The sequence below is a fragment of the Oryx dammah genome, unplaced genomic scaffold (genome assembly GCF_014754425.2).
Source record: "Oryx dammah isolate SB20612 unplaced genomic scaffold, SCBI_Odam_1.1 HiC_scaffold_26, whole genome shotgun sequence".
Lineage (NCBI taxonomy): Eukaryota > Metazoa > Chordata > Mammalia > Artiodactyla > Bovidae > Oryx > Oryx dammah.
In genome coordinates, this window is record NW_024070210.1 from 316,783 (window position 1) to 327,886 (window position 11,104).

The 11,104-nt window shown below is 39.9% G+C and overlaps 1 protein-coding gene across 2 annotated transcripts in view; it reads right to left on the minus strand.

The window, feature by feature from the left end:
* CTDSPL2 (CTD small phosphatase like 2) overlaps nt 1-11,104 on the minus strand; it is a 75,902-nt gene that overhangs the window by 26,087 nt on the left and 38,711 nt on the right. Inside the window, exons 3-5 of one of the 2 annotated variants that reach the window (XM_040227457.1) lie at nt 7,837-7,975; nt 6,101-6,247; nt 1,970-2,185 (exon numbers count right to left, since the gene is read on the minus strand). In XM_040227457.1, the coding sequence (XP_040083391.1) occupies nt 1,970-2,185; nt 6,101-6,247; nt 7,837-7,975 (502 nt within the window). Of the gene's footprint in view, nt 1-1,969; nt 2,186-6,100; nt 6,251-7,836; nt 7,976-11,104 lie in introns of both variants that reach the window. The other variant, XM_040227456.1, reaches the window with a different exon arrangement.

Consider the following 11,104-nt stretch of genomic DNA (forward strand, 5'->3'; position numbering starts at 1 on the left):
GGCTGATCTCCTTCAGAATGGACTGGTTGGATCTCCTTGCAGTCCAAGGGACTCTCAAGAGTCTTCTCCAACACCACAGTTCAAAAGCATCAATTCTTCGGTGCTCAGCCTTCTTCACAGTCCAACTCTCACATCCATACGTGACCACAGGAAAAACCATAGCCTTGACTAGACGGACCTTAGTCGGCAGGGTAATGTCTCTGCTTTTGAATATGCTATCTAAGTTGCTCATAACTTTCCTTCCAAGGAGTAAGCGTCTTTTAATTTCATGGCTGCAGTCACCATCTGCAGTAATTTTGCAGCCCAAAAAAATAAAGTCTGACACTGTTTCCCTATCTATTTCCCATGAAGTGATGGGACCAGATGCCATGATCTTCCTTTTCTGAATGTTGAGCTTTAAGCCAACTTTTTCACTCTCCTCTTTCACTTTCATCAAGAGGCTTTTTAGCTCCTCTTCACTTTCTGCCATAAGGGTGGTGTCATCTGCGTATCTGAAGTTATTGATATTTCTCCAAGCAATCTTGATTCCAGCTTGTGCTTCTTCCAGCTCAGCGTTTCTCATGATGTACTCTGCACAGAAGTTAAATAAGCAGAGTGACAATATACAGCCTTGACGTACTCCTTTTCCTATTTGGAACCAGTCTGTTGTTCCATGTCCAGTTCTAACTGTTGCTTCCTGACCTGCATACAGATTTCTCAAGAGGCAGGTCAGGTGGTCTGGTAGTCCCATCTCTTTCAGAATTTTCCACAGTTTATTGTGATCCACACAGTCAAAGGCTTGGGCATAGTCAAGAAAGCAGAAATAGATGTTTTTCTGGAACTCTCTTGCTTTTTGCATGATCCAGCGGATGTTGGCAATTTGATCTCTGGTTCCTCTGCCTTTTCTAAAACCAGCTTGAACATCTGGAAGTTCACGGTTCACATATTGCTGAAGCCTGGCTTGGAGAATTTTAAGCATTACTTTACTAGCGTGTGAGATGAGTGCAATTGTGTGGTAGTTTGAGCATTCTTTGGCATTGCCTTTCTTTGGGATTGGAATGAAAACTGACCTTTTCCAGTCCTGTGGCCACTGCTGAGTTTTCCAAACTTGTTGGCATATTGGGTGCAGCACTTACAAGTGTTAGAGGAACAGATAATGAATGAGAAGTGGGAGTGAATCTTACTTTTCCCCACTAGAAACTGAAGTTTTAGAAATCCCCTCTCTGTCGCCATAGTTGTCAGAAAAAATAAGTACAAAGGTTAATAAAGAACCACAAAAACAGAAAAACATCAAACAAAAAGTCAAGAGCCTTGGCTTCAGTCCGTATCTCACAAGCCTGTAACACGGGGGAAAGCAATCAGCATTAAATGACAGGTCAACAGTAAGTTCATTTATAAGTCTTATCCACCCAGGAATAAATTATGTGCATAATTCATGCTGACTTGCTTGTTAAATTCAGTATTACTCTTAAGTTAGGTAATAAATGCTGACCCTACATGTTTCTATATTTCTAACTGGCTCAGGGACCTACCAGTTATGGTAGGCCTTTCAAAGGACCCAGATGAGGCTGTGAAGTCTGTATACAGAGAGACCCGAGAACAGAAGATTCTTCCTTGGGGATATCACCCGTACATGAAACAAATCGGAAGGTATGGGCTTACCTCTAAACAGGAACTTCAGATCTTAAGAATGTAAAACTCATGCATTTATAATAAATATGCTCATAAATGTAAGCATATTATTTTGTTAGCTGTGTTAAATTTAGATTGGTACAAATAATTAAACTGTTAAGTGTCTAAAATGGTAAAAATAACCTTTAAAAAATTCAATTTCAAAATGACTAGATTTGGGAGGAAACGCTTTATTTCCAATTTTATTAATTTCAAGGAAGAAAGATTTATGCATTTAATCTGCCTATTTAAGAAAAAATATGAAGTACTGCATTTTTACAAACTTTATGAAAACGTATAAGAAAAAACTATTTTTCACCTGTAAGGGGTGGTATATCACGATTAACTGTTTCCTCTGCTTCTTCTAAACCATTATTTATTGACGGCCTCACTTGGACGGCCTGGTGTGAGTAAGCTGCTCCATTAGCTGATGTGGTGGTACTGGTGGTGATCTCATCCACCTGCTCCATGTCAAGCTGCTTTACTATCTCCTCAGCTTCCACAGCCTGTCCTGGGGAGTCGGATCCTGACGTTCCTGAAATCACGATTCAGTGCACATTAATCATCACTTAGCAGCTCGCAGCGGGAGAGGAAAGACAGACACAAACTCAAAGCAAGTAATGACTGAGCTGCAGAGACGGAATGCAGAAGAGAGTGAGGACAGACACCACCACCGGAGGCACCAGACCTGCTAGGAGATGAGAAGTCAGCTAATCCAACCCCTGAAAACTGATCACATCACGTAAGAGCACATGCTGACCATCACTACGATGCCCACAGTCCAGTCGCTCAGTCGTGTCCGGCTCTCTGTGACCCCGCGGATCGCAGCGCGCCAGGCCTCCCTGTCCATCAACAACTCCCGGAGTTCACCCAAACTCATGTCCATCCAGTCGGTGATGCCATCCAGCCATCTCATCCTCTGTTGTCCCCTTCTCCTCCTGCCCCCAATCTTTCTCAGCATCAGAGTCTTTTCCAATGAGTCAGCTCTTCGCATCAGCTGGCCAAAGTATTGGAGTTTCAGCTTCAACATCAGTCCTTCAATGAATATTCAGGACTGATCTCCTTTAGGCTGGACTGGTTGGATCTCCTGGCAGTCCAAGGGACTCTCAAGAGTCTTCTCCAACAACACAGTGCAAAGGCATCAATTCTTCGGCACTCAGCTTTATGGTCCAACTCTCACATCCATACATGACTACTGGAAAAACCATAGCCTTGACCAGATGGATCTTTATCAGCAAAGTAATATCTCTGCTTTTTAATATGCTGTCTAAGGTTAGTCATAGCTTTTCTTCCAAGGAGCAAGGGACTTTTACTTTCATGGCTGCACTCACCATCTGCAGTGATTTTGCAGCCACCCCCCCCCACCCCCGCCAAAATAAAGTCTCCACTGTTCCACTGTTTCCCCATCTGTTTGCCATGAAGTGATGGGACCAGATGCCATGATCTTAGTTTTTTCAATGTTGAGTTTTGAGCCAGCTGATTGTGTAATCAGCGGATGATCACAGGACAAGATATGAATTATCAGATCAACATGTTGTGCAGCTTGAAATGTTCACAATATTATATGTCAGATAGATTTAATAAAAATAAAGATTCATCAATATTTAGAAAAACTTCCTGGAACAGAAACAAATCCGAGGACACCATTATTCAGTGAGTCTTCACTAGACATTTCAAACAATAAGGAATAAAGACTATTATAAGCTAGAGTGCTTTTGTGAACAGTTTTTCTTAAGAGTAGCTTAAGCTATTTCAAATAGCTTAGAAATACCCATTTATAGTTAAATGAGTCAATTCAGAACTTTAAAATATTTTTTATTGAGATATAGTTGACTGATTTAATACTGCACATAATGGACTATGATTACCAACTGAGCATTAGCCAAGACCTCTATCTTGCCACAGAATCGTTTCTTTTTTGTGGTGAGAATATTCAAGATCTAGTCTCTCAGCAACTCTGAAGTATCAATATATACTGCTGACTTCTGAACAACATAGGGGCTGGAGGCAGTGAGCCCTCCGCACCCACAGTTCCAAATCCTCAGATTCAACCAACCAGACTGTGTACTACTGTAGTACCTATACTGAAAAAAATCCTTGTGGAAGTGGACCTACACAGTTCAAACCCATGTTGTTGAAGGTCAAGCGTAATCCAGTACTGCTGGCCAGAGAACTTCTTTTCATTAGAGTGAGTGTTGCTTATGGAGTGCGTGCTACATGCTGGGCAACATACATGCATACACACTTTTCCACTAGCCTCAAACAGCTTCTGATGGTTTTAAACTAGAGATAGTTCTCTAAAACTGAGTCAGCTGTTCCCGTAACCATAAGAACCTTTTTATTCCAAGATACAGGAACAATTTCTCAACAAGATTCCACCTCGTTAACAAAGAAGTCAATTTCCTCGTTACACTCAAACCATCACCAAGATGAACCTGCTGCCCCACCTTTCTCCCACTACGGACTGACCCCAACTCTCCATTTCTTTCTGGAATCCTCCAAATCATCTCTCCATTTTCTTTATGGAATCCTCCAAATATCATTTTCAACAACAAAATCAACCTCCAATAACTCTCAACTTTCTCACAGAATATCCCTTCTCCCTCCACTGCCTTCATTTTAACCTCTTTCAAAAAAATCTCTCTTCCTATTACCCTTCCCTGAAAGCTGTTTATTGTCTCATTCTTGCTACTCAATCAGAATTCATTTACCTCCATGGCTGCTGCCAGATCATTGGTTTTCCCCTAATGTGTAAAAATGTTTGCTCCTCGGAGGTTGACGTCACCTGACTACACAATTCTTCTCTTATCCCCCATGCTGGCACCTACCACCTACTGCCAGCATCCTCTTCATCACAGAGCAATTTAACACCTAGCTACAAGTCTACTGCTCTATTAAATGCCTACAGAGCTGTCACTGCAGGAGATGTCAGTGGCTCATCCAGGGACCAGCCTCCAAGGCCTGGCCCTCTTCAGCCCTATCTACACTCATCATGCTCTTCAGTAGTCACTACCACGGGCACAGCCTGGACCCTGTCACTGAGAAACCACTCCCCTCTGAAACCTAAAGTTCAACTAATTTATCTCCTACAACACCCACCTAATCTTCTAATTAGCGTCTCTCTCCTGTGTTTCTATTGCATGCGGTCTTCATGTCTGATAGAAGCCAGGCTCCGTATCCACACACATCTCTCACACCCCACCCGCCTCACCCAGCTAGACTTTACGGTGCATCATTTAAACCACTCCCACGCCAGCATCCTCAGTGTCCTTGCTTCCCTGTCTTTCCACTGTCATTCACCACAGAAATCCTTCTTGAATCAATCTATCAGATTTCTCAGGCAGTAGACCCAGCCTGGGATAAGCAACAATACAACTATAAATAAATTTTAAAAAGAAATGTCTAGGATATACTGGGTTAAAGGTAGGGGTTTTGGGGGGTTGGTTTTTTTCTTTTGGCTGCACTGTGAGGTATGTGGAATTTTAGTTTCCCAACCAGAGATCAAACCCATGTCCTCTGCTTTGGAAGCATGGAATCACACCACTGGACTGCCAGGGAAGTCCCTAAATGCAGTTTTTTTGTTTTATTTCTCGTCTAAGACTTCACAGTCCTTTAATGTGCTCATACATTTTTCTGCCCATACAGTATCTTGACTTTATAGTGTACCATTGTGCCTTTTAAAAACTGCTTTATCATCCGGAAACATAATTCAAATTAGAATTTAAATAATCAGGCAACAAGTATTTAATGGCTATTTCCCATGAGCCGAACAATACACCAAACAACAAGGCAGATGCAAGAATAAAGACACTCGGCCTCTTGCCCTCCAATAATTTCATGTAGGAAGTTAGATACCAATCAGCACCAAAGACAGGACACCAGAAAAGACTTGAAAAATATGTTGAGAAGGTCATTTTTTTGCAAAGGCATTATACAATGGAAATCTTAAATTCATTTGAATTAGGGTAGTTTTACTGTTTGTCTAAACTGAGGATTCTCAGAGGTGGGAAAAAAAACCAAGCAAATGATAATAAAAATAAATTGTATTACAAAAAATAACCTGGTCTCAACTCACTTAAAATATTCAACAAATTCTACTTTACTGATCTCTAGAATATAGAAAATGCTTCTCAATTCTCTCCTGTACATACTCTAAAGATGCAAAAATCATTCTAACACATAAAAAATAATACTTTCCCTCCAGCCCTAAGTTTATCATCTAGCTTTTCAGACAGTTAAAGCAGAGTTCATTAACTTACACAAAATTAAACATAAGCTACATTTATTTCAGTCACTACAAAAAAAAATACGTTTTAGAAATTGTATATTTTTAATGAAGCTGAAAACAAACATAAGATACTAACAAAAATATGCCAAAAATAAACAGACCTTTTAAAAAACCAGGAAAACAATTTTTAAACCCAAATTATGGTTAGTGACTTATATTTACCATTTTTATTTGCTGGTGAAAAAAAGTTGAAGACAGGAGAAAATATGGTCCCCAACAATGTAGTCCTTGGAGGACTGCCAGAGGAAGGGTTATCTTCTAATTTTCCATTCTGTTTTACATGTTGATTTGTCATTTCATAACTACCAGCTTCTAAGAAAGAAACAAAAGAAAAAAGTTGCAATCTAGAAAACATAACTTTCACAAATGTGTTCTAATAAACCATTCATTAAGAAACTTTTTCCCTCAAAACAATGAAAATTGATTCACATTAATTTTAAAAACCTTATTGTTTAAAGAAATCTTGAGGTAAGTCACTTGCAAATCAAATGATCTTTATAATAAATTTATTTATAATGCTTTGTAAATGCTAAATTTACTGAGTTTTTACAAAGCAGATTTATATCTGGAATTATATAGTCTGGAAGCCTTAAATTCAACATTGTTTAAAAGAAAATGAAACAAACTCTTTGTAAGTAAAGCAAGTTACAAAATGAAAAACATAAACGTAAAGATTCTGCCTTGGTTTATTTACATTTTGGGATGCTGTCTACTTCACAAAATTTACCCTCTATTTCTATGTCTAACAAGTAACAGCTAAAAAACAGAGGCAACCAGTTTTACTGAAGACTATATGTACAGAAAAAAACTACACGTATAGCAGTGTCAAACGTCACTTGTGGATACTGCGGCACCACTTCAGAGTGCTTACGAAGAATAACCAGGTTTTTCCCTAAGTTTCTTATCAATAAAATATTTAATGGGTTTGGGGAAAACATAGTTAGAAATGTTTAAATAAATCATCCTCAACCCTCCACAACTTCACCACATTTCTTTTCTTCTTTCTTTGCTAGAGATCTGTTAACTTGTCTATCCCTTTTCTCCCTGATGGTCAATTCTAGAGATAAATCACTGCATTAAGAGGAAAGAAGTTGAGAAAAAAAAAAACATATAAAAAAAAGAGGGAAGAGATTGAAGAATTACTAGTACTGTTGTGTTTAAAACCGCATTTGTTAAAAGGCAGCACTCCAAGCTCTAAAGCGCTATTCCAGCTTTCTCTGCTCACCCATCTTGTTCTACTCCTTTCTGGTGTTGGTACTGACCTAGAAGAGGGTTTATTAACAATAACACTACTGGCTTTGGGCTGGATAATTCTTTGTTATGGGATGTCCAGTGCACTGCATGACGTTTAACAGTATCCTGACCTTTACCTGCTAGATGCAAGCAGCAACCTCTCCACAGGCTGTGGCAAACCAAAAGGTCTCCAGACACTGAAAAATATCCACTGGCGGACAGAGACACCCCTACTTGAGAAACATTGACCTGAGAGCTCCAAGCCGCCTCTGAGCTTTGAAATTTCATAATCCAGAAACAAATTCTTTATACACATTTCAAAAACTTAGTTTATTGTATTATTCATAATCTATTATATATAATAACACATATTACTCATATAATTATTCATAATAAAAATTATTACTGCTTTAAGAAATTTCATATATATTTTCTTGCCAAACAGTATAAAGCTAGTTGCTCTGCCTTTAACTGTCACTTTAACTCATCAAAGTAGATGTACATTAGGAAGGTAAATTTCAATTTACTTCATGGTATTCATACTTAATACAAAGATTATAAAAAGGCAGAAACTGCTCAAAATAGATTTTTTTAAAACAGAGAAAAAAACACATCAAGTGATCTCTGCTTACACCTAATAAAGCAACAGGTAAACATTAACAAACCTCCATTTACTTGACTTTTCCGTCTTACTCGAGATATCTGTTTGTTAGGCTTTTCTCCTGCTCTTGGTGTTGATGTGATCAGATTATTATCTATATCACGTTCAATTCTACTCCGTTTTGAAGGATTTTCTCTCTCTTCCTTAAGATATAAGAAGAAAAAGCATGCATTGAACAGAGCCATTCTGCTGAATAGGTTGCATTCTTTTGGCCTTACATTTTTTTTGCCGCTCTGTGCGACGTAGCTCCCCAGTCAGGGGCTGAACCTAGGCCACAGCGATGCGGGCGCCAAGTCCTAACCACTAGGCTACCAGGGAATTCTCCACGTTACACACTTTTAAAGGATAAAATACGTCCACTACATCATTCACAATAGCCAATGCCATCCGTTATCAGCCGAGGGACACTCAGGCTGTGTCCATATTTTGGCTGTCATAAATACCGCAGTGAGTACAGATGCACGTGCACTCAGCCGTGAAAAAAGAACTCCCGTCACCGGTGGCAACACGGACGAGCCTAGAGGGCATTTCATTCAGTGAAAAAGTCAGACAGACGGAGACTTACACCGTATGATCTCACTTACATGTGGAATTAAAAACAAAACAAAAAAAAAACACACAAACCCCACCAAGCTCACAGAAGAGAGACTGGTGGCTGCCGGAGGCAGGGAGGTGGGGTGCACGAAACGGCTGGTGAGCATTATCGAAAGGCACACAGGGCCACACCACACTGCAGGTCCCGGGGGCACGGCGCACAGTGCGGCGGCCGTGCCTACAATGCGAGCTGCATGGGTGAAAGTGCCGTAAGAATGAACCTTAAAAGATTTGACACAAGAAAAATCCGCAACCAAGAATGGTGGCAGATGTTAATTCGACTTATTGTGGTGATCGTGTTGCAATATGTAAAAAATACTGAGTCAGGCTATATGCCTGAAACTAATATATGTCGCTTCTCTCAGATTTTTAAGAAGATAAAATATGTTGTTAATTGCTTTATTCTCTTTTTTTGGTATCAAGGAGAAACAAACAGAAATATCTAACAACAGAAGAAAACACAGAAAAAACTCTGGCAAGAGTCATGAAAGTATCCATTAACGTCATCACACTGCACAAACACCTCACAATCACTCAAAAGAGCAGGGGTCATTTCCTTGCGTGAACTCGACTAGAATCTGCTGGCACATCACGTTATCACCAAAAATGACATAAAAATAACAGAGCCTGTCCACCGCCATCCATCTAATGCCAACCTCAGTCCTCAAAAGGTCCAAATCAACACTGAGGAGTCTATTCTCTAACAAAGTTCTCTATTAGTTTCCTTACGTAGGGGGCAAATCCACATCGCCAGTTTACACTATTTTGCAATACACAGCTACGATAGTTTGCCTTAAAGATTTTCTGACTTTTACAAGTCAGAATGTGAAAGCAATACATGATACTCAGTAGAAACTGTGCTTTGAAGTCTGTTTCTTCCCCAGGCCAGCAATGTGCAGGTACTCCACTCTCACGTGATGGCAGGCTACAGCCAGCCACTCGACCACGATCACTCGCAACCTTTCTGTATCCATACAGCCATTTTCACTTCCAGTACAGTATTCAATACGTTAAATAAGATATGCAACACTTAAAAAGTGTTTCAAGCATGTTAAAGGTAGGCTAGGATAAGCTATGATGTCAGGTAGGGTAAGTGTATTAAGTGCATTTTCAACTTACAACATTTTCAATTTACAACGGGTTTATCAGGATATAACCCTACCATAAATTAAGGAAGATCTGTATTACTGCTTTAAGAAATTTCATATGCTTCTACATGAGCAATTTTCTTACATTACTGTAATACTGGCCTATAATTTCTTGCTGTTTCAATACCTGAAATCTTCTGATAAGGATTAGATTTTTCCACAGGAAATAATAATATACTGTTGTGCATTTTCTAAAAGTTGAATATTATTTTACTGTCTCTGAAACAAACTTTGGTATTGCAAATAGCCAAAATTATAATTCCACAATTCCCTATCTGGATCAAAATGAAAAAAAAGGTAAAACTACAAATATCACTCAATACAGAATTTTACTTTGCTCACCAGTTTCTCTAATTTTATGTAGGTTCACCAAGACAATCTCCTCAGCACAAAATAATGTGTCAGTGATCCACAATGTAATTCCTCTACTGTTTACTATTCCCCTGCACTTAAAAATGATGACCAGGAAGCCTCAAATCCGAAACATTGGATCTCCATTACAAGAAAATTATGAAAATTATAGGGGCTCTTTTCCTAAAGTCCTCAAGAACAGAAATAATGCTGCAAAGCCTTATTCCACTCACTACTCTAAGCTCCAGCGTTTTCCTGAAGAAGTCTCTTAGTACATCTGCTATATGTAAATACATACATGCATTCCCGGAAAATTCTCACTCTGCAACCCTAAAAATAACAAGGGTTACGGGGGAAAATGGGTCCACGAGGGTAGAGAAGGGTACACGGGAGGCAGATGAGCCAAAGCCCCTGTAAACCTGTGACCACAGCACCAAGAAAACCAATGATGGGGACTTCCAGAAATGACCTGGACACCCCAGGTAAGCAGCTAAGAGCAGCTAGAATGCTACCTCAGAGTTTAATAAAAGGGATTTAAAACAAGAAGAAACAAAGTTTTATGGGAGCCGAAAAGTGGAGCTTTAAGGCAGGAAGACTGCAAAAATGGACACGAAAGGAAATGAAAACTGCCAGAGAGAAGAAGAGTCCATGACAGAGCAGGGGGTTACCTCTTCAGGAGGGAGTCCCTGATATAGGTCACTACTTTTAAATAAAAACTGTGTGTAGCATAAAATTCTACCACCATTATTCAGGAATCCCTTGTCCAGTTTAGAAAAAATCACATATAAACCAAAACCCACTCATGTTATATTGAAACTATTTCCCTATTTATCAATATACATCGACATCAACACGTAAGAGCTAACAGGCATCCTCGGCAGCTCATTGGTAAGAATCCACCTGCAACGAAGGAGATGAGAGTTTGATCCCTGGGTCAGGAAGATCCCTTGGAGAAGGAAACAGCAACTCACTCCAGTGTTCTTGCCTGGGAAATCCCATGGACAGAGGAGCCTGGTGGGCTGCAGTCCACGGGGTCACAGAAGAGCCGGACACGACTGAGCGACTCAACAGCACATGAGCTGTCAGTGTGGAGGTGCCACACGCCCAGCAGAGACCCTGCACTGTGGCCGGGGGAGAATACGTGCAGACACGTTAGCTTACCTCTCTAAAGAGAGACAG